Source organism: Fundulus heteroclitus, chromosome 13 (genome assembly GCF_011125445.2).
Source record: "Fundulus heteroclitus isolate FHET01 chromosome 13, MU-UCD_Fhet_4.1, whole genome shotgun sequence".
In the NCBI taxonomy this organism is placed as follows: domain Eukaryota; kingdom Metazoa; phylum Chordata; class Actinopteri; order Cyprinodontiformes; family Fundulidae; genus Fundulus; species Fundulus heteroclitus.
This window is the reverse complement of record NC_046373.1, coordinates 17,996,243-18,019,980: the sequence shown is the minus strand read 5'-3', so window position 1 is coordinate 18,019,980 and position 23,738 is coordinate 17,996,243. Positions and strand designations below refer to the sequence as shown.

The 23,738-nt window shown below is 37.8% G+C and overlaps 1 protein-coding gene across 1 annotated transcript in view; it reads right to left on the bottom strand.

Moving 5' to 3' along the window:
• Positions 1–998: 998 nt before the first annotated feature.
• LOC105935061 (brevican core protein) overlaps positions 999–23,738 on the bottom strand; it is a 32,108-nt gene continuing 9,368 nt past the window's right edge. The window contains exons 2-14 of the mRNA XM_036145263.1: positions 21,687–21,766; positions 20,288–20,659; positions 19,905–20,079; positions 19,597–19,724; positions 15,397–15,690; positions 14,410–15,270; positions 11,015–13,231; positions 7,265–7,372; positions 4,799–4,957; positions 2,486–2,568; positions 2,032–2,176; positions 1,740–1,922; positions 999–1,646 (exon numbers count right to left, since the gene is read on the bottom strand). Of these exons, the coding sequence (XP_036001156.1) occupies positions 1,525–1,646; positions 1,740–1,922; positions 2,032–2,176; positions 2,486–2,568; positions 4,799–4,957; positions 7,265–7,372; positions 11,015–13,231; positions 14,410–15,270; positions 15,397–15,690; positions 19,597–19,724; positions 19,905–20,079; positions 20,288–20,659; positions 21,687–21,766 (4,927 nt within the window). The 3' untranslated portion in view covers positions 999–1,524. The remainder of the gene's footprint in view (positions 1,647–1,739; positions 1,923–2,031; positions 2,177–2,485; positions 2,569–4,798; positions 4,958–7,264; positions 7,373–11,014; positions 13,232–14,409; positions 15,271–15,396; positions 15,691–19,596; positions 19,725–19,904; positions 20,080–20,287; positions 20,660–21,686; positions 21,767–23,738) is intronic.

Sequence of the window (23,738 nt, the reverse complement as noted above, 5' to 3'; positions counted from 1 at the left end):
TATAATAAAATAACTGTATAAACTGTGACATAAGTGCCAAGGAGTAATTTCAGACAATAGATTGTCCATAGGTCCAAAACCCCATATTGGGGACAAGCCACTAATGTCTTTCTCCCTTTTGAAGTGAGCAACACGGTAGCCCATTTTAATTCAGTCAACAGCTACAAGTGTTAACTTTTAATGTGTTTTTTTTTCTTTAAAAAAAGGGTCAAATAAAATAATTAACTTTGTAACATCAGCATTTGTTAGAGGGGATAGCATAGTTTCAAATAAAAAACAATTATAATCTAATTGTAGGTAGCCTATGACGCTCCTAAAGTAAGATAATGTTTGAGTGAAAACACAAGGGTTTGACAATGTTTACAAAAAAAAATACATCAAAAAATGTGAAAACATGATGTGATTGCTTTTATTTAAAAAACAAAAACAACAGCTATTTCTACTGCCATATGGTCACACAATTTTCTTTGTAGTATTACCAGACATTTTTCAATGGAACTAGAAACTTCAGCTATGAAGTTTTATCATTTAGTGTATCAAATATGTTGATTCTGCTTTATTTTATAGTCAAAACACAGCAAACAATTTCTGTTTCAGAGTTTAACCCAGTAAGTATTATTATTTTGTGTGCCTATAGGCAGGTTCTCCCTGTAACTATGATTTATAATCATTCCAACTATCCTTTGTCTCAGTTTATTGCACTTTATTTATCCGTTTGGTTTGAAAGTGGTTGTTACAGTAATTTGCATCTCTCTTTTAAACGGTAGATGCTTCAAAGCGCTCTATCGCCTTTACAAATGTTTCTGCGTAAAAATGCTCTAGTGTTATCCTGATTTGGAGATAATTTGGTGCATATAAATCAGTTTTATAGCAGCTGGCACATCTAGAAGGGCTAACAGAGGGCATAAAAGTTGGTATCATGAGGAAAGTGTTCATAGCTATTGCATCTGGGGTTGTTACTTTCACACAAATCTACAGGAAATAAAACCAACAGACAGTGAGAGTAAAATCGGAGACTGATTTATTCTTGGCTCTGTTCTACAAAACTTTATTACAACATAAAGCCACCGAACAAAACTGCGTCCGCTTGATCTTAACGCTTTCTGTTGGGGGAAAAAACCCAAACAAACAAACTTCAGACGTGAAAACCAACATTTACAGCATTTCTTGGTAATTTACGGCTCACTTTAGAGGTGTCAGGATCTTTGATAAAGTAGGAAAATGATACAATAAAAATGTAAAAGTGTCTTTAAAAGCTTAGCACCATTGTGTGAAAAAGGTTCTAGATGTAGCAAAAACCACAACAAGAAATATTAGGAAATATTTATGGACCATAGCCTAATTCGGGGATAAGGAAATGTCAGATTGAAATCTCCATTATCGTGGATGCATGTTCTTATTGGAAGGAAACTTTAGCCCATAATCTTTTTGTCTACGTGGTTCATTGTGCCCTCTTCTAGATAATTTACATCATGTCACGGTACGGTGACCAAATTGTATGTTGAAAAAAGGAAAGCAGAGGTGTTAAAACTTGATGTCCCAGAACTGTGGTGTCTCTTCAGTGGCTTCAAATTCAGTTTCAGCTGCTAAAAAGTCGCTGTCAGTTTGTGGCAACATGCCGAGGTTCTGCATGATTTCTCCCCCTTCTGGAATAAATATGAACAGACAAGTAATCAGAGATAGACTAGATGAGTAATATGAATAACAGGGTAGATTTATGGAATAAGCTCCAGTCTCACCAGGGATGCAAATGATTTGAGGTCTCTCCCACCGGCCTCCAGACAGACACCTGACCAGAGGGTTCAGTCTTTGCTGGAAGCCCTCCGAGCAGTGATACCGCACAACGGCATTGGTCTCATATCTTGATCGAGCTTTCCCGAATATGGAAGCGTTTCTGACCTTTGGTGGCGGACCACAGGAGGCTGTAGAAAGAGACGGCACACGGTGACGTAAAGGCTTCTAGCAACCAGAAGAGGGAGCCACGATCCAAAGGTCAAATGACGTGTGCTCGGTCTGGTCTACTGAACTTACAGGTGCCTTTCTTGCAGGTGTAGGCCAAGTGATAGTTGCAGGGTACATCACTCCAGCGGCCATTATCGTGCCACACCATCACCACGCAGTCTTCTCCAGAGAGGAAGTAGCTGTCTGGCTGCCCTCGGTACCAATTCACATACAGCTGCGGTGATTTGTAGAAAAGGCCAAAAAAAGGGGGCATATTTAGTGGAAATTAACAGTTTTTTAATCGTTTTTGAATGCGAAAATAGCCTAAAATGAACATTATTTGCAAAAACTAATTGGTATTTTTAAAACTAAGCGAGATTGATGCACTGAAAAGTTTCTAAAGTTATTGTTATTTTCTCCAATGTCTTCATAATATTTTTTTTCCCTGTCTACTCCAACTAAAAGCATAATTAGTCTTTATAGATACTTTGTGATGTTTGTTGATGGGTTTTTTTATGAAGTAGTTTTGTATAAAGTTTCTCACCAGCGGGTTTCCATCAGACCAGCGAAAATCATCCTCAACAGTCTTGTCATTCAGTCCAGTCCACTGGTATTCCTTGTAGTTACCTATTAAAGACATTTCCCAGTTAATTGAGATATATAAAAAACACCCATAAAGACAGTATGGTGCAAAATTTTTAAGTGTAGATATTTTTTTTTGTGTTTTGCTTCCAAGGAGTTGGATTTTCTTGTAATTTCCCTCTGGGATAAATAAAGTATTTTTGAATTGAATTTGAATGTTTTTGATTATTGCTCTTAAATGTTGGCTGCTTTTTCAACCATCGTCAGTCTAATAGATTTCAAATTTCTTTTTAGCAGAATCAATTAAAAAATATAAGACAGACAAAACCAGTATGTTATGGACCTTAAAACACCCACTGAGCTTTTCAAATGTACAATCTGAAACTCTCATTCATCTTATTTGGATTTTACAGAGTGGTACAGACTTGTGATGTAGAAAGTAAGAGAAAATTTAAAGGCATGCATTCAGCCTGAGTCAGTCCTTTTTACAACCACCTTCTGCCATATTCACAGCCGCAGGTCTTTTGGGGTATGTCTCCACCAGTTTGCACATCTGGGGAGTGAAATTTAGCACAAGTTGCCTGTGCATATGGGCCAATCGATTTATAAATACAAATCTTTGAAAATTTCCATTAAATTGAATTTAATTTATATAGCGCCAATTCACAACAGATGTCATCTCAAGACACGTTACAAAGTCAAATTCTATCAAATCAGACAGATTGGGCAAAACATAGGATTGACTGGCCCATAAACAGGTTAAAATCAGAGGCAACCGGACTTTCGCTCACTTCTTTCTGAAAACGTTTCAACACCTATCCAGGAGAATTGACGAAGACTCCTGGTTTCCTCCCATTTAGGCCTGTTTGCTGTTAGCCTAAGTTCAGTTAATTCTCATGGACATGGACTGTGAATATCAAATTTCCAGTATTGCCTTTGATCCTCAAGAGGATTTGGGTATAGGCTATTCCAACACACCATTATGATTTGTGCTAAACAACTGCATTGTAGCTCTCGCTGTATTTCTTTGTACTTTTCTCCATTCATCTTCCCATCAACTCTGACTTGCACTTTTAATCGTATTTTGCACCTTGGTAAAAAAAATATATATATATATTGGTTTTATCTTATCAAACCTCCTTCTTCCGCAGGTTTGCTGTGTCTCATACAAGGCTTGAGTTAAACTAAAAATGGTAATTTATTGTTGCATTCTTTCAATAACTGTATTCTGTCAGCTAGTATTCAATAAAGGTTTCACAAATAAATTTGTGACGTGCCCGACTGATGATTTATATGTCAACAGATGCCCGCGGATGAGCTGTGTCTCTTTGCAGCTCCTCCGGAGATACAATGGGCATCTCAGCTGCTTCTCTGATTAGAGCTTTCTATGCTTCTTCAGTTTAGGTGGACGACCCGCCTAGAAAGGTTTTCAGTTTGGCCATACTCTTGTTTTTCAGATGATGGATTAAACAGTGGTCTGTGTGATGCTCAGATTAAATTACACTCAGCCCAACTCGGTTTACTAATTACATGTTTTCTGGAGGCAATTAGGTGCACTGGATTTTATTCAGGGATATTAAAACACTGAACACAAATGCATGCTGTACTTTTGTGAAGTACTGTTTTAGCACCAGTAAGGTGTTTTTAAATTAAAATGTTAGGCAAAGACTTCTCATACAGTAAATGATAAACTGAGGGATGATGCATCTCTTCCATCCTATGTCAATCTTTTCCCCAGGGTGGAAAGTTTGATTTCATGATGAAAAGTATAAGCCTAAAAGCATGACACGACTGAAACACCATTAGTTCAACTTTGTAGTCCAACTGTTTTTAATATTTGCTTTTAGTTTTCTATGTTTCTACATATGCTTTTATTCCGTTTTATTTTCCTATGTTTTAATCATTTAAAGCACTTTGCATTGTCTTTGTACTGAAATGTGCTTTACAAATAAATTTGCCTTGCCTTGTCATTTATGACTATCAGAGGCGTTTTATCTGTGTTTTTAAGGCCTGATGGATCTGTTTTTGTCCTCTTGTTCGCGTTTTTTGTTTAAACACACAGTGTTTAACATGCTGTCATGTACCTATGCATTGACTAGACAGAAAATGGGTGAAAAAGCAGGCTGTCTAACTGATGACCTTCAAAAACCTTCAGAAACTCCCCGACAGAAATCATTGGAAAGAACAAAAACAGGTAAATTGGACATCTCAACATTTTAGCTTGGTACGCCACGTAAACTTTACACACAGAAAAAAAATCTTTACGTAGCCCTACTGTTGATATAGTCCTGCTCCTCGGGGGTCATGATGGACACCAGATGAGCTCCTTGAGTGCGACAGTGCCTCTCTGCCACCTCCCAGCTCTGACGCTGGCTGAAGTGTCGATAGCAGAAACCGTGAAATTTATCCCAGCCTGGATCACATCGCTCCAGGTCTGAACACCGCCAGGAGTCAGGAAAGAACAACAGAGAACAGTCAGATGGTTCAGCAGATTTTATAATAAATAGATGTTTAATTTGATCTATTCAGTGGCAATTAGTTGCACAACATGAGAAACTGTGGAAAGTTCACATCTATGCTCGATCCACTCACTAACTCATGTAAAATTACAATAAAGGTTTGATGTTAAAAACATTTTTTTTTGTTTTTGCAGAACAATCACAGAATAAAAGATTTAGAAAAGATGTTACCTTTAAATTCAGTACTTCTGTTAAGAAGGAAAATTTGGCCCCCATAACATTTCACTTTTTTTTTTTATTTCTGCTTTGTTTTCTCATTTGATTAAAGTGTCTAGGAACTTTTAAGTAGTAACCCATGCCCTTGTGTTTCCTTAAGGTTCAAATATGATGTGACACAGAGGCTCTTGTTTATTAGCCACTGTTCAAAATAGGAAAAACATAAGAACACGTCACTCAAGCAAGCCAGATGTGTATTTCTCTTCATAACTTTAAAAATAGCTATCTGAAAAATGTTCAGATTTACTGACAGAGCAACAGCTAAATAGTTTAAAATAAGTGAAAACTTAAAGCTCATCACCGCTCACAGAGGAAGATCCTAATAGAGGTACGATATCTCCAAAGATCACAGTTTGAGAGATTATGCTAAGCTATAAACGTTTCATTTATTTACACATCTTTAACAGGATTGCCAATAAATATATGAGGTTTAGAAAATGCATCAAGTATAACAGTCTGTACATGCCTTTGAAAACGGCAGGTTATTGTGAGGTAAAAAAAAATGCAATCATGCTAAGTTATATAAAATGTTTTCCACCTAAAATGTGAAATTTATTCTCCACAATTTCATTCAAAAATAAATCTGTCTGTTTCCTCTTATGTAGGTTTTCTTAAAATTATTATTTTGATGTTTAATTGATATCATAATTCCTCGTCATATCTGTCTATCTATCAAAGTTTTAGGTTACAACTGACTGGTCATATTTTCATAGACTTGACCAAAAGTCTAGTTCCATCTCAAGATAAGTAACCCCACAGCATGATGCTGCCACCACCATGTTTCACTGTGGATATGAAGTTCTCTCGGTGATATGCAGCCCTGAATTTGTGCTGGACGTATCTTTTGGAATCGTTGCCAAAAGTTAAACTGCTCTGCTCTGCTCATACGACCCGACTTAAGGAGAAAAAAGGAGGTTGTTGTCATGAGTAGAAAACAGAAAATCCTGCAGCTTCTCCAGCGTTATCGCAAATCCTTACTCCTTGAGGCAGTTAGACTTTCTAAGCATCACTCCTTCCAGCAAATCAAAACTAAAACTACTGTTACTTTCACAGATTTTTCATTTTCTTTTAATAGTCTGCAGATTTTTTTTTTTTGGAGAAAAATAAAAGCACATTTAATATATATTTTATAATTCTCTTACTCATATTTCTGATCTGATTATACACATTTTTATCAACAATACAGCATTTTTTCACTATGTTGTAAATTTGCCCTTATTGTACAATCTCATATTGTTATTTTCTGTTCTGTTTAGTTTTTGTTGTTGTTTTTACCTTTGTGTGAATCTGCTTCCATTTTGACTTACAATTTGCTGCTGGTACACCTGAATTTTCTTAATGAGGGAAAATAAAATATATTTTATTCTATTCAGTTAGCCTCTTGGCAATCTACCTGACCTATTTTGTTTTATCAGTCATGGAAAAATGGCTGGCTCTAGCAGTGTCTCTGTTGTTCCATATTTTCTCCTATTATGCTGTGGATTTTTTTTTTTTGCATCTTCTCCTGACTGATACCTTTACACAAAGAGTTACTTTTGATCTTTTGCAACCTTTCTGTAAACCAAGGTTGCAGCTATAGGATGCAAATGAGCAAATGTATAAGAAACCCCAGCTAGAACATCTGAACTTTATTTACAGTTATTCAGATACTGTATAAATGATAGTCAGTATGTATGGTATAACCAAGAAGAATGAATACTGGTATTAAAGCATAAGTTGGATTCATAAAGTATCAGTTAAAGGGGTTACACTCATCCAACCAGGTTATTGCAGCCTTTGCATTTTTTTTTTTTTTTTGCATTTTTCAGACAAAAGAGAAACAGTTTTTTTGTATTTCAAATGAATATGCAGAATAAATTTCACTTTAAAGGTGGAAAAAGTTCTGGACTGATTGATCATGATCTAATTTTTTTTTAAATACAACTTTAAAAAAAGGCATTTCACGTTTTATATCCACTGTGTATATTTATCAAAAAGTTTGAAAGCATCGAGAGCAGATAGCTCACCAGTCTGACAGACGTCTCCTCCGTACGTCGGCAAACAGAGACATTTAATGTGTCCGTCTCGCTCAGTGCAGGTGCCTCCATTGAGGCAGGGGTCATCTAAACAGGCATCTGAAACACAGCAGAGGGGCTACTGCAGGTACAAGTTGCAACAAGAACCACAGGTCTGACCCTGTGTGTGAAAATGATAAATAATATTTTGGGCATTGCTTAAGCAAACTGTAGTTTAAAAGGTAGGAAAACGTTGTTGGTCCACATTTGTTAAATATTAGTATTATTTTTAATGAAGGACACAGAATAAAAGCAACAACAAGAACAATGTAGGCCAAGACAGGACAGGAGGGGGTGAACTTTTGAGCTTCTTAGATCCTTCTTCTGGCTTCTTCTTCCCTTTTTGTTCTTCCCCTCAATGTCAAACCTTTAAAATATCTGTTTTCGTTTGCTTAAGGGGCAATCAGGACAATAAATGGAGCCAGCATTTAGTTTTCGCTTTACATGGAGACTCTATTCTAAAGGATTTTCAGATAAAATAACAGAAGTTGTTCCTTTTTGCCAGTTATAGTCAGCATTTGAATAAAGGTGCCCAAAGTTTGCTTGTTATGGTCATAATAAATGTCATCATAAAGGAATAATCTGAACTGAATCTGTCTGTCAGCTAGCTATTTCAACATTTCTTAACAGCGTTTCATGCCAAATGTGAACGCAAGCAAAATGTTATTAAATGCGTCAGTGCACCAAAGAGGCAACCCTTAGCTTTTGTCGCCTCAAGATGATAGATTGCTTGTTTAAAGCCTTGAAAAGAAGAAAGAGAGCTCAAAGTCTGGATTTATTCTAAAATTTGTGAAAAAGGGAAAATATGACATGTCTGTGCAAACAGAAATTAAATATTTAACAACATAAGCTTTGTCTTGTCATTATGTTAACTTTCACATAAAGCTCCTTGCAGAAACATCCCTGCAGTGTATATGGAAGGTAATAACTACTTTTCGCAACACAAATGAGAATCACATGCTCTCAAGGCATATTTGTTGTCAAAGCTGAGCAAAGACATATACAAATGCAGCGTGGGAAACCATGGAGACTCCTTTAAAGTCTAAGAGACCCCATCCTCTCATTAAGATGATCCTCATGTTTATGTTCACTAAAACATCGCAGTTTTGCTGACTTGGCAAAGTTCTTCTCAACAGATGTTTTTTGCTTTCATTCTGTGAAAATCGGCCAGGCTGGAATTGGTACGTTACTAAACAAAGCACCAATAATTGCGTGATTAGTTTTTATTTTATTTTGGCAGAAGAAAATGGACACGCTCAGCCTTTAGTGGACAATAGAGACTCAAAGTAAGTTAACCACAAAGCTCCAGTGTGCAACTGTACATGCATGCACAAGGACAACTAAGAGCACTTCAGACATAAAAATATTAAAATGTTCTGCGAGAGGTCAGTCCCCCTTTTAGATGCATTTCAAATGTATTTCAAAAACTGTTTTCTTTCCAGGTTTTTGAGTAAAAAGGGACTTTTTCAGTGCAAACATGGAGAAGTATTACAAAATTAAGTAGAAACCCAGAATAATAAAGGACACTATTGCTACACAGTAAAATCCTGCTGCAGCAATTACATAAACTGCATGGAGGGCTAGAACCATAATTAAGAATAAGTAAAAAGAAATGTATTGTAGAAATGGCTCAATAAGATCTACCGTGCTTACAAATGGAGCATAAATATTACAAAGCAATTAAAATAGTTATGGATCGTAAAAAAATGTGGTCAAAATGAATATTTCTATTCTCATTTTTCGGAATTTACCTTAGTGTTAATAGACCTATTTGTTGCTTATTTTTGGCATGTAATTTACATTATCATTAGATTTATTTGGAAACTAAGCAATCTTTTATGACTTGCTTTTCATAGAAATTCAAGCAAGAAACTTGTCTCTGGATACAGTATATCTTTATCTATCTATCTATCTATCTATCTATCTATCTATCTATCTATCTATCTATCTATCTATCTATCTATCTATCTATCTATCTATCTATCTATCTATCTATCTATCTATCTATCTATCTATCTATCTATCTATCGCTGAGATCTAATAGAAAGTAAAATGGAAAAACAATTGTGCCACACTTCATAGATTATTTAACTGTGTTTTTGTATAATAGTTTTTGTCAATTGTTACCATAGTAACTATTTGATGAGCCATTTGGTCACTTATTCTTACTTTTGACAGGGTATTTAAGTATTTAAAATAATCTAAATTAAATATCCTTTGGTAGATTATCAGATTTTTAGTGGTCATTGCTTCCTATTTTGGTAAATGTGAAAAAGGCATGCATAAGGTATTAAAAAATAGATTAAAACTGTGAACTTCTTATTCTCTTCTTTATTATTGTCATAAGTATCAAAAGTTTATAAGATACTTCTTTGTGGTATGAGATGTTAACAAAATGGACAAAAATGTTTTTTTTTCTGTATTGTTCTGTCATCAATCAAACAGCCTTTCACTAAAATGAAATTTTCACTTTAACTTGTCACACTTGGTTCAAAATAAAAACTTCATGTTTTACTGACAGCAACAGCACTTCAGTTAAAGTGGATTTTTGACAAGCAGTTTATACAACAACCTTTTTTTTCTTAGCTTTTTCTGCTGTTCTATTTCCTTGAAAGAAATGAATGTCCAATGCATCAGGATGTAGAAACTACAAACTATGAAATTACATGTTTTTACTAGCGCAGACAGAAATAAAATAGATAATGTTATTTACCTTTATCAGAATCACTCCTAAAAAAACACACACAATACACTTCTTGGCTTAAAAGCAACTTAAAAAAAGATGATAAACACTTGCAACCAGGGGCGGTTCTCTTTTAAACGGTGCACTGGGCTACTTGTCCCTCCCACCCCCACACAACCAAAATGGAAGACAATTTCTAATTCCTGTTACTCTTCCTGTTCCCATCAGCAAACAGGAGGTCCTATTGATTGCACATGCTCAAAACTAACAGAGAGTCTGACGCTTGCACCCCCCCCCCCCTCCACCCCCCACCCAAATGTTGTCCTGGGCAACTTCCTGTAAGGCCCACATTAAAAACCGCCACTGCTCACAACAAGTTGCGAATAAACATAGTTTGTGCTTCTAACCCTAACCCCAATGTGTGCTTTAGTTCGCTGGCGGGGCAATATTAAAAAATAAAATAAAATAAAAACATTTAGATAAAAAAACAATACCAGTTGCATTTGTCAGTTGTATCACATTCAAAGTAATCACTGTTACATTCATAAATTAGCTTAAAAGACTTATGCAAAAACACACAAAATTGTAAAATTGCTTAAGTGATTGTGCAGAAACTTGTTTGCAGGGGCTATTGCCACCTTTCTTGTTATGGAAACACTAAAAATTCATTCAAACTTGTCTGTACTTCACAGAAGTCAGTCTTTGGATGAGTAGGAAAACATCATGCACAAAAAAAATAAATGGAAAAAAAAAGTTGACATATGTCAACTGTCCCAGTGTGAGTAGCAGGAGAGCAGTGAGGAGCGTTGGAGGGTTTAAACAGGGTGAAGCTTTTAGGAGTCAGAAAGGTGAGGGAATCTATCGAGACAGCAAGTGAAACAAACAAGGGGGGAGGACTTTTCTTTTGTTTTTACAGAAAATGGAGCAAGTGGGTCAGAAAACAAACCAGGGATTTTAGTGCATCACTGTGTGGAGCAAGAAGAGGACGGTTAGGCTGATTAGAGTGATTTTAGCATTACCTGAAAATGCCCCTGTACCACCTACAGCTGCCCTCTCTTTGGGCAAGATAAGCAGGGTGGGTGGCGGGGTGAGGCTAATCGAAAGATCAACCACACCATGATCCAAAGGTGGCATGAAATGGTTCATCTTCTGGGGCTCTGTCGTCTCATGGAAAATGTGAGGTGGTCTTGTGGTTCTTGGGCTCCAGGTGTGTTTGGGCACATGTGTTGGAGTAGTCGTGGTAGGGGCAGAAGACGTAGACTTGGTACTCCTTGGGGTCTCTGACACTGACAAGAGGGGGGGTTTCTGACTAACCTTTTTGCTGTTTAGATGCTCTTGAGGTCCAGATGTGGTAGTCAACAGACTCCACATAGATGTTTGAGAAATGAGAGGAACGATGGTAAAGTCCTCAAGAGTTGGTTCAACATTAGTTTCCTCTTCAAAATCAAGAGTTGGAGAAACTTTATGTTCATCAGTCACTAACGTTGGAGTTACTTTGGATTCTTCTTCAGGGACACCAGAGAAAATATTAGTTTCCTCTGAATTTGGGACATTGGCTTCTTCCTCCAGGAAAGTTTTTGGGGTAGCTTTGGCTTTTCCATAAATCAGGGTGGGATCAACTTTAGCTTCTTCTGTAACAGTTGAGATAACATTCAGTTCAATTGAGTCAACTTTAGCTTTATCTTGAACAATAACTTTTGGGGTTATTTTAACTTCATCTTCAGTGACAACTCTGGTTTCAAGGACCAGAGTTGGAGCAACTTTGGGTTCTTCTGCAACAGCGGGGTCAACATTAGCTTCTTCGTCAATAATCAGAGTTGGGGTAACTATGGCTTCTTCTTCTTCAAGAACACCTTTTGGGGTTACTTTAACTGCTTCTTCTTCCACAACCAGAACTGGCGCAACTTTCACTTCATCAAGGATCAAAGTTGGGCTAACTTTAGCTTCTTCTTCTTGGAAAGTAGTTGGGTCAACATTAGCTTCTTCCTCAATAATCAGAGTTGGGGTAACTATGGCTTCTTCTTCTTCAAGAACACCTTTTGGGGTTACTTTAACTGCTTCTTCTTCCACAACCAGAACTGGCGCAACTTTCACTTCATCAAGGACCAAAGTTGGGCTAACTTTAGTCTCTTCTTTTTGGAAAGTAGTTGGGTCAACATTAGCTTCTTCCTCAATAACCAGAGTTGACGTAACTTTAGATTCTTCTGCAACATTTGGGTCAACTTTATTTTCTCCATCAAAAACCAAGGTTGGTATACTTTTAGCTTCATCTTCTTCATCTATTTCTTCTTCAAGAACAGCTGTTGGGGTTACTTTAGCTTCTTCTGCTTCAATAACCAGAACTGGGACAACTTTCACTTCTTTAAGGATCAAAGTTGGACTAACTTTAGTTTCTTCTTTCAGAAAAGCTGTTGGATCAACCTTAGTTTTTTCCTCAAGTACCAGAGTTGGGGTAACAGTTTCCCCAAGAACAGTTGTTGGGGTTACTTTAGGTCCTTCTTCAACAACCAGGGATGGGACATCTCTATGTTTGTCAAGACCTAATGTCGGGCTAACTTTAGTTTCTTCTGCCAGGAGAACAGTTGGTGTAACTTTGGTTTCTCCTTCAAGAAGTGTTGGGGCAACTTTGGTTTCTTTTTCAGTGCTTTGGTCACCTGTTTCTTCTTCTATAACCAGAACAGTTGAGGGGATGGTAGCCTCTTTTTCAATTGAAATGGACTTGTTAACGTTCTCGCCAGGAGTCAGGGAAATGTCTTCTTGAAAGAAGGAAGTAGCTGTTTCAAGGCCATATCCGCTTGCCTCATCATAAAAGTTGGTTGTGCCAACAGGTACTTCATAACCTAATGTTTGATACTGTTCTGTTGCAAATTTATATGGTGAATGAGAGTTATTCATGTCCTCTGGAGATTCAGTTATAGGCAAACTTATGTCCGAAACTACCTGAGTAGGAGGCTGAGTTGCATCGACCTGTTTTTCTTCAATGTCTTCTAAGCTTGTACTTCCCTCCTGTCTAGAAATAGTGAGCTCCCACAAGTCTGGTGTCGTGGAGAGGATTTCAAAGCCCAATTTGTCAGCATGGCGTGACACAGAAGAGAGGGTTGGACCGGGAGCTGTTCTCTGGGGTGTGGTGGGAGCTCTGCTTGCCACCGCAGAGCCCAGCGGTTGAGCGGTTAATCCAGCAGTGGAGGACTGAGACGTTGAGATGAAGGTGACCACTTCCTTTTCAGATTCTTTCTCTGGAACAGAGCATAAAACAGTTACGGGTTTACCGTATGAGAATTTATAGAGAGTATATATTATCTGATCTAAATATCAAGTTAGGAAAGCAGAAACACTGGAAACTGACAAACTTCTACACAAAAGTCTTTAAATTGCTTAAAAGCGGTTTAGTCTTTGCAAAATAAACATTTTTTCCAGCTCAAGTCCACCAGCTGAGATTCTGACATTTCAAAATGCTAACGGAGAAAAGTTTGAATCTGGCTTAATGTTTAATAATATCAACCCAACCCCTCATAGACGCATATAAATACTAACAACTGGCACAAAAACCCAAATGGATATACAATTATTGCAGATATACTGTAATATCACTTTTGAGCTGTATTGGATATTGTAAGAACAAAACTGACCTAATGTTGCTAAATGTTAAACATTAACCAATAATTACACACTTTTTTTGACAAATAAATTGGAAAAACATTTCAATCCTGAATCAAATTTATTGTTTTGAACATAGTAAGAAACTTAAGCAGACATGTCTGAAAAAATCCATCTCATATGAGATAGAAACACAAGCACTGGTTTTAAAAAACAACAACAACAAACTACAAACATCCACAAACCAGTAGTGCTTGAATTCAATTTAGACAATTTGACAAATCTGCCCTTTTCCAAATGTCTGTGCGATTTATGAAATCTCTAAAATGTTAAAATTCACTGCCAATTTGCTCTGATTTTTAGCCTAGACATCTTTAGATAATTCTTCAAATTAATTTAGACATATTCTTAGGTGATTGGCTTTCATCCTGCAGCTTTAGGATGTCTTGTCTTATTGAAAAACCCTTTAAGCCTGATGTTGAGACAGGTGTTTAAACTGTGAAATTGGTTCACAAGAAGTTGCTTTAATGTTTCCAAAACAACCTCTCAACTTTTTTTTTCTCAAATACTTATGGTTTAATAGATATTTAAACATTAATTGTCCTCTAAACGTTTTAAGGAGAAGAAAACGCTACATAAAGCACATCTACAGTCTCAAACATAATGTCATATCTGGGCACAATCGAGCTCATGATTTAACTTTACACATTGCTTTGTGTTGTATCGACATAATGCCATGCACAATGCTACATTATGATGATACAAGGGGTAAATGTGTTGACCAAAGACTATTTCATACTCATAAGGGTATCCCTACCTTGGGGAATATCTCCAGATGCATCCACTGGAGTCCAGGTTGAGTAGGTCTCACTGGCTGACTCAGCCGTTGGAGTTTCTTGTGTGGGGGGAGTTCCTTTATCTTGGGAAGCCTGAGTCGTGACCGAGATCTGCGCAGGATCTTCTGAAGCTGGATCTTCCAACTTTACCTGAGTCAATGAACTGACTGCCAGAGTGGTCCCCTCCCAAAACCCTCCCTCTGCATCTACGTCCGTACGGTTGTTCTGTGCCTCGCTGTGATTGGTGTGAGATCTGTCAAACATCAGACCGGTCTCATGACTTTCCTGGTACGGCTTTGCCTCTTCGATTGACTGTAGAGACTCAGTAGAGTTTGTGTCTGGGACTGTTTGGCTCTCTAGTTGGGGTTGGTATGTGCTTCTCTCTAATTCAGACAGATGAAAGGTGAAGCTCAGGTTCTGGTTGAACTCTGTCCCATTGTAATCACCTGAAAGACTTGTTGTGTTTTGTGTTGAATCATGGATGTCTGTGGTGTTGATAGTGCTATTAATTGATTCTGGAAGAAGCTCAGGGTCATAACTTATTTCCACACTTTCATTACGTGGCTGATGGAGGTCCAATGCAGGAGTTGTGCTGCGGAAAGATCCCGTTCTTTCTGAAGTAACTGTCTGGTTTGTATCGACTGGGTATTCTGTAGCAAAAGAGTCAGGCAAAAGGGGTAAAGATTCAAGTTCGCTTTGTGCTTCTCGTTCCACTTGCTTCTCTAGTTGATTAAGATGAATTTCTTGATCTCTTTCCAGTAGAATAACCACATTTTGTTCCAAGTCTTCAGCTTCTGTGAACAGGTGGTCCACTGGAGAGTCAGTAGAAGTGTCCATGTGTCCTGTTGAGGACAGATAAGCAATTAAAAGTTCGCTTTCAGATTAAAAGCAACAACTTCTTTAGCCTGGTTCATCCCAAACATATCAAAGGCGTCACTTTATTGTATGACGTATTTGAAGACACCCACCTTTGAAACAATAAACATCATGAAGGCTAGACGGCTCGGGGAAACCGGTCTGGTTGCTGAAGCGGTAGAGTGTTTTGACGCCTGCATGAGGGCCACCACAGCGCTCTCTAGGGGTTACGATGGGGTAGCGCACGCTGCCGTCAGACAGCCAGCCAGGACTGCAGCGGTCCAGCCCTTCGCTCCACGCTGAGTACAGCTGTGCGGTTGTTGCCAGCTGTGCCCCCGCAGCTCGACAATATGATTGAGCGTCATCAAAAGATAACTGCTGCGGGACAGGGTCATAGAAAACTTTCCCTAAAAAAAAAGGCAAACACATTTCCATCGTTTACTTGTGTTGAATGTTTAATCCACTCCATACAGTTCTAGAGAAAAATGTCTTGTTGCTAATGTAGGAGCAGACTTTCTTGTAATTTTAAAAGTGAACAATAGTTCCTCAGGCTTTGGCTGACTTTTGTTTTTAGCAGCGAGCATAGTGTGTTTAAAAATTGAAGAAAACAAGCTGGCGGAGGACAAAAGAAGGCGGGTCTGGCCAAAAACTATACAAAACAGTATATAACGGTATCTGCAAGTCAGGTAGCTACAAATCAAGAATAAAATCCAACAAAGGATCTGGCACAGACATCAAGAGACTCAACACCTTCTGATGGCTCATCTATAGTTAAAGATTTTATAATGACTTTTGCTTTTTCTTTGCAAATTTTCAGTCCATCGCAAAACCATTCTCCAATGATTTTTGTTCATTTTAATTAAGCCACATTACTCAGAAATGTGAATCATTCAGACTTAAAAAGGCTCCTAAGCTAAGGTAAGGTAAAGCCCTGTTGTGTTGATATACAGATGGCATACAGTATATACAAAGAACAGTTTAACTTTGATTTTTTTGGTTACTGTGCCGTAATTAAATAATGTTTTTATATTTTTGTGGTAACGTATGTGAAAAATGCCAAAGGGTACTCAGTATTTAGGTAAAAAAAATATGGTAATGTCATGATGCCATGTATTTTGAGTTTTTATCTGAGTTTTTTGTCCGATTCTTACTAGTGTTGCACCGATACCGATACCAGTATCGAACGGGGCTCCAATCCAGCACTAAAATGGTGGTATCGGTATCGGCGAGTACCAACAAATAGGGCACCGCTACCATTTTGATGTTTGTATGTCACTTGAACGCAGCCTTCTCTCTTCCCGACTAGTATTATACATGTTATATAAGTTCATGAAAGTTGCACTATTTTGGCATTTGAGAGCCAAAACTCAGGGTTTAAAAGAGATTATTCAATTATTAATGTAATTTTACTGTCTTACTGTTGCACTACTATTATACATGTTATAATTTCATGAATGATGCACTATTTTGGCCTTTGAGAGCCAAAAGTTTATTCAACTATTGTCCCACATTGCAGGTAGGCAATAAAAAGTTCTACTACCCTAAGTAGTATGCAGTTCTTCATATATACACACACACACATCAATTTCAAACAGATGGTATCGGTATTGGCCAATACTGCACAGCCAGGTATCGGGTATTGGTATCGGGGCCAAAAAATGGCATCGGCGCAACACTAATTCTTATATTTTGAGTTATCTCTGTGTTTTTGATATATCACTCTGTCTTCCAGGTGTTTATTGTTGTTTATCTGTTGCTCAATTTTTTCCATGTTTATTTATCTGTTATTCCCCTTTGTCTTGTATTCTTTCCACTGCTGTGTTTCAATAAACTGTTTCTCTTAGCTTAATACACTTACGCTCCACTAAGCTTAACCACTAATCACCTTCCCTAACATTTATATGGCGGCCAGTTTTGCTTACTCCTTGTCAGATCCGCCTGTTTCCAAGCCCCTTCTCCGTTGTTTTCCTCATGTTTACCCCATTGTTGTGGTTTCCTCTATGTCCCTATAAGTTTAGCTTAAAAATAGCCTTTATTATAAGACTATTATTCTGTCCACATTTTGGTCAGACTCCAGCTCAACAAGTTACAAGTTTGCATATTTAAGCAATAGCAGAGTATTTTCCAGAGAGCAACAGAAGCTCGATGATTTATTTCAAAACTAGTTTATTTTGTGTGTACAATCTTTCTTCAGTTGGAGCACTGTTTTTGCCTCAGTTTCAACCATATGGACAAATTAAATCAGATTAAATAACTGGTTAGTGTGTTTAGGACCAACCCGGGAACCATGGAAATTTAAGACATCATGAACCAGAAGATCCGGGAACACCAGTGTCACGGTCCACAGTGAAGCCAATTTAACATCACCATGGATTGATAGAGGATGCTGACCAGGAGAGAAGCACCTACTCCCAAACTGACACCTTCTAAGCTTCAGTAAACTGTACAGCAGCCCAAAAATTGTATGCATAATGTCAATCATGTATGGATTAGAGAGAATCCACAATAAATTCAGACTGGGTTTTTTTTTATAAATTAAAGCTTCTACCATGGAAAAGACTGGTTCATCAACAGACTAAAATTATTAATGTATTAATGTCCATGTTGAGGTTGTATTAACTCTGCACCAGCTCTGTATTAGCTGTGAACCCGGAAAAGAGCTTCTGAAAGCCTGAGGAACTTCTGATCAATACCACATCAAACGAGTGCAAGAAAGTCTGAGTCCTTGGAAGTAAACTAATAAAATGAAGATTTAGACAAGGGTATTGCAAAGTAATGTATAAGTATGAAGGTCATGTGACAAACTGGAATAGGCAACAATGAGATAACCTGTTCTGTTCTGATGTTATGTTGCATATAGCTATTAAAAAACTAAATAAGGAATTACACATTTACTCGCTGTATTATCATAAAAAAACTCACGATCATAGTAAATAACCTATAAGATGTTGCTATGTATGTATTGCAAAAAAATAATATAGAAATGGTGTAGATAAATCATAGTAGACAGTGGAGACCAGATATTTGCATACTCCGTACAAAAATACATATTCCATCCACTGTCTTGACATCAAACCAGGCTAAACTAAAACCAGGTCTTAAAAACGGAGAAAAAAACGACCATAAGATGATGTCATGGCTCCTTGAAGTTAAGATCGGTTAATTCAGATGCACTGCATCAAATTTGGCATGTGATAAAAGTAATTTGTTTATTTTAAGGCAACCCGTACAATACAATGTTCTCTTGTGTGACATCATATGGTAAAGAAATTATTAAAAAAATATATCAGACAGTATATCCTGGATACAATACCAAGATTCCTGAAGATACTGAGCGTATCTGTTCAAACAGATATATATGTATTATAAAACCATGGAGATGTTTGGGCATGATATTGTTCAGGAAGAAGACTGGTATTATGAGATAAATGTTTGTTGGTGTGAAAAATGCGTAAGCCTTTAGACTGTGTGAGGATGTAGTCTGACGTAGTTAAGAGATTTTCAGTACACACAGTGGAACTAGTCCTGTATTGACATTGGCTGAAAGGCAACTCAGGGATGAAGAACCCATTACTCAAAAGGCAACATAGTTTAGAAATACACTTAATGACAAATGCCTTAATCTTTGGAGGCATGCCTCGTGGTTTGATAAAGGTAAGACTGTTTTGGCCATAATGACTATTTGGACCAAAGAAGCTAACCAGTCTGAGAGCATCAATCCAGCTGTGGGGATGTTTCACTACAAGAGGGCTTGGTGCACTTCACAAAATAGATGTTATCATGAGGAAAGGACATTATGTAAAAAAAAAAAAAAGACATCTAAAGAAATCAATCAGGAAGTTGCAGTTTGGCGACAGATTGGTCTTCCAATGACCATTATTGTACCACCCAATTAGTTACTAAGTAGCAAAGGACAATTAAGTCAATGTTTTGGCATTGTGAAAGTTTGTGGGCAGAGCTAAGGAGGTATTCGTGGGCATAGCTGGCTTCTAATCAGACTCAATTATGCCCGCGTCTGTCAAGAGAAAAGGGCCAAAAATCCACCAAGTCACACAGGGAAAAAGGTTATCCTCTGAAATACTATGTAAATGTTTATAAACTTCCCAATTTGAAAAATTATTTCACATATAACTCTAGCATTTAGTAAATCATCGTCAATTTGCTAACCTGAGTTGACCCCCAAGACAGAAAACGTTTAGTCGGTTTAACGCCAGACAGTGAGAAAAAGTTGGCAGTTCACTCACATATCTAGTTTCAACTGCATTTGTATGCATATCATACATTATTACATTTGATATTATTATATTTCATACCTTCAATTTGTTCTATGTAGCAATAAACATCAAAGAGATCATCAGGATCCATCGTTCCATAGTTCCTCACTCCTGGTTGCCCATCCATGTCTCCGTAACAGCCTTCACGGGGCACTTGGATTGGATACCTGCATCAGTTAAGAAAAATGCTTTCTGAAATTGAAATAACCTCTGAGCAACCTGGAAATTAATGCATGTTTGACAAATTAAACAACAAATCCAGTATTCATAAACATTTCAAGGCTTTAAAGCAGCGATTTGTGGAATTTTGCATCAAACAAAAAAAAGAAAAAAGAATGGCAAATCACCTGACAGATTGGTCTGCCAGCCAGCCTGCATCACACTGCTCATATCCATCAAAATAAGCTGCAAGCAGCTGGTCGGGTGTGGCGACCTGTGCACCGATGCCTTCACAAGCCCTCTGGGCCTGCTGGAAGGAGAAGGAATACCGACCCAAAGCATCTCTATAGTGGAACACCACCCCTAAACACATCCAAACATGCACACGTTTACACAATCAGATATACTGGATGGAAAGGTTTGTTTTTAACCACGTAACAACATTATCGTGCAGCCCTGGTGCATGGTGTTTATCAAATTTTGCAGTAGCATCTCTCTGCTTTTTCAAAATGTCCAGAATGCACCAAGCAAAAAACTCAAATAGGCATTAAAAAAAAAATCCCAGTGCTACCTTTGACCTGCACTTGTACGACTTTCATGGCATCTTCCAGTCCCTGCTGCACCTCGCAGCGGTAGTAGCCGGAGTCACTGTGGCGCAGATCCCCCAACCACAGGGACACATCTTCGGTGGAGGAGGTGTAGTTGAGCAGTGCCGCGCGGTCTCGGTACGCCTCGTTGATCTTCACCCTTGAGCTTCGCGCTACCAAGATCTCTGTCTCAACCTCGCCAGACACCACCGTCCACTTCACCCGTGGCACCACGGAGGGGGACAAGGAGGAGGTGGAGGACAGAGACACCAGGCATGGGATAGAAATGGAGCTACCCAGAGGTGTAAGAATTGGACCTGAGACGGGGATGTTCAGTTGCAGCTGCTGCACGTCATCTGATGAAAATAGAGAGGGGAAAAAAACAAAGAGGCCTGGAGAAATTGGCAAAATATTCATCTAGACCTAAAAATGAGGACTAGCTTTTAGAAAATCCAGGCATATATTTTGACCTGTTGAGAGTATTTATAACTTGCACTGTGAGCACAGACAAAGGGAAACATAGATTTACAGTTACTTTGCAAAAAATAAAAATTATTACACATCACAACAGGAGTCACCAACCTTTTTGAAACTGAGAGCTACTTCATCGGTGTTGTGTCATACGAAGGGCTACCAGTAGTGACCTGAACTAGAATAGTCAGAGTTCACCTCAACTTTATGTAAAATATTGGTTTGGAAAATGGATGAAGGAAATTGATGGATATATATATATATATATATATATATATATATATATATATATATATATATATATATATATATATATATTTATATCTGGAGCGTGTAACAAAAGTAATTTCCCTCTGGGATTATTAAAGTATCTCTGATTCTGATATTGTCATTTTTAAATCTGTATAAATGCAAGTGTGATTGAACAAGAAGAGTGACGGAATAAAATAAAGTTTTGGTGGTGGATTGTGTGTTTTATAGAACAGGCTTGTGGGCACTACACAGGTCGTCCTGGAGGGGGGATGGGGGGGGCGGTCGCTAGATGATTTGAAGCTAATGTGCCAAAAAGATTTAGTATTTCCTTATTTTTTAAACCAATAGAAACATATACCTTTACAAGATGCTGAACATTCCTCATTTTAATGCTGCAGTTTTTTGTAAGCGTTCTTATAAAAATACAACTTTTTTCTCGTAACATCGGGACTATATTCTCATAAAAACATCCCACCTACCTAAAGTGGTTTGTCAGTCTCTGGTGCTGCTATTTTTGAGCCACAGGCTAAAAAGTTTGGGAAACCCCTGATCTAGCCCAACCACCTGCATTCATAAGCTGCTGTAACTTCACAAAATGTGGCGAATCTTCATGGGGTTTTAATTTCTTTTGCGAGGCCTTTGTCATAACCGTGGACTTACCATGAGCAGATGGTGCCTGGATGGGGAAGGCCAGGGCAAGATGACAAACTGCACAGATGAGGGGAAGGATCTGGACATGTCTGTAAAGGTAAAATGATAAACACTGTAAGAAAAAATGTATCCACGTGTATCATAATGGACCTTTCCATTTACCAGTGACATGTAACCAAGGATAATGAAGGAAATTGATTTTGGATGCTGGAAGGCATGCGATTCGTTGGTTCAATTTAGTTCAACTCAAAAAGATTTTCATTTATCCTAAAGTGAAACTGAATAAGTTAAACATGCTCCATTGACTCAAAACTGATCTATTGGAGTGCTGAAGAGAACGCGAGTGCAGTACCCTCCACACATGCTTGTCAATGACTTAATTTGCTATTATTCTACATTTTGCTGTTTCGCCATTTATACATTTAGCCTCTTAAAGGTCTTATAGGGTTTTGTTAAAAAAGGGAATTCTGATAAGTGTTTATTTTTTGGTGTTTGTTTTCTTCACAGTGGTCCTGCAGTGGCTGTGAAGTGTGTTTGTCTAATGTTCTCATCCCCAAACCCCTCCTATTCCCTGTCGATCTCATCCACCTTCAATCTATCAACTCTGCTACTCACTCCATGAGCCGACCGGCTGATCTCCCATCCGGTGTCAGATCGTCTGTCTCGGTTGCAGTAATATGGGGGCATCTTTTCATTGTTCTTCTACTGCAGTGGTTTTCAATTCTGGTCCTCGGGACCCACTATCCTGCATGCTTTAGGTGTTTCCTTGCCTCTAAATAAACATGACTTAAATAAACTGGTGATAAACAGGCCTCTGCAGCTCTTGATGGGCTGCTGAGGAGGTAATGAAATCGTTTGATTCAGATGTGCTGGAGCAGACGCGTCTAAAACATGCAGGACAGTAGGTCCAGAGAACCAGGATTCTGAACCACTGTTTTAGTGAAAACTAATAACTTCATCTTTGTTTTATTCTGCCAATGTTTTGCCGTAGCTGGAGTTTACCACGCATCTACAGCAGAGAGCCCTCTGGATCGTCTTGTCTTCATTTTGGTTTAAAATGTCTATTACTCTTATTGTAAATACCTTAATCTACTTGCCTGATTGCCTTCCTTCACAAGGTTAACTAGAGAGAACAGCTGCCAAACCCAACAGGTAATGTGTATTCCTCAAATAATTCAAACACAAGATCCCCAAAGTTCAACAAACATTCCTCTAATCTCCTTCAAATACATCAAAGTGTGACAAAAGGTGAAAACAGAAGAAACCTGTAAGATGGCAAGTACTGTTTTCACAGCACTGCACACTGAATTAAAGGTCAGTCTTAAAAACTTTTCGAATATGGTTGAATGTTTTTATGCTCCTTCATTTGTTACGATTTCCTTGAATATGGTTTTACAGATTCTTCAATAGACCTGTTTTTATTTTGAGTATCTATGCAGAAAACTGAATGCACAACCTCAAAAAAACTCACCATGACCCCTTCATTTATCAACAATGGTAAAACGCTAACAATAAATTGGTTTGATGGGTCTGATTTAGATTGCTTGTTAGCATTTTAAGACTTTATTTTATTTATTTTGTTAACATTCTGTCTAGTTTTATTTTCTTTACCTTATTTTTTCATACAAAGGTGTAAAAAGCATATTTTATGGACACATTATTACTTCTTATCTAACCATATCTGATGTTAATATGTAAATAAGTGTATAACTAATGGAAATATGGGACTGTTGTTTTACACAACTATTTTGGCAGCAATGCCACATGCATCCAACTGCAACTGAATCATGTTAACCTTCTGGTTTAAAAAAAAAAAAAAGAATCAGAGTGATCTGAGCGAACCGTGGAGGCTTTTGTAAATCACGGGAGCCACTGAAAATAAATGAAAAGTAACTGAGAGCTCAACCATACAGCAGATTTTTTCTGGTTTCCAAAAGGAAATCGGTGCCACAGGCTTCTGACCTCAAGCTATTTATCACCTCCGTGAGCTAATGACACAGCGTCTCAGCCCGGCGGCATCCGTCCAGCCCTCTGTCACCAACCCGGGCCTGTTATTAACCC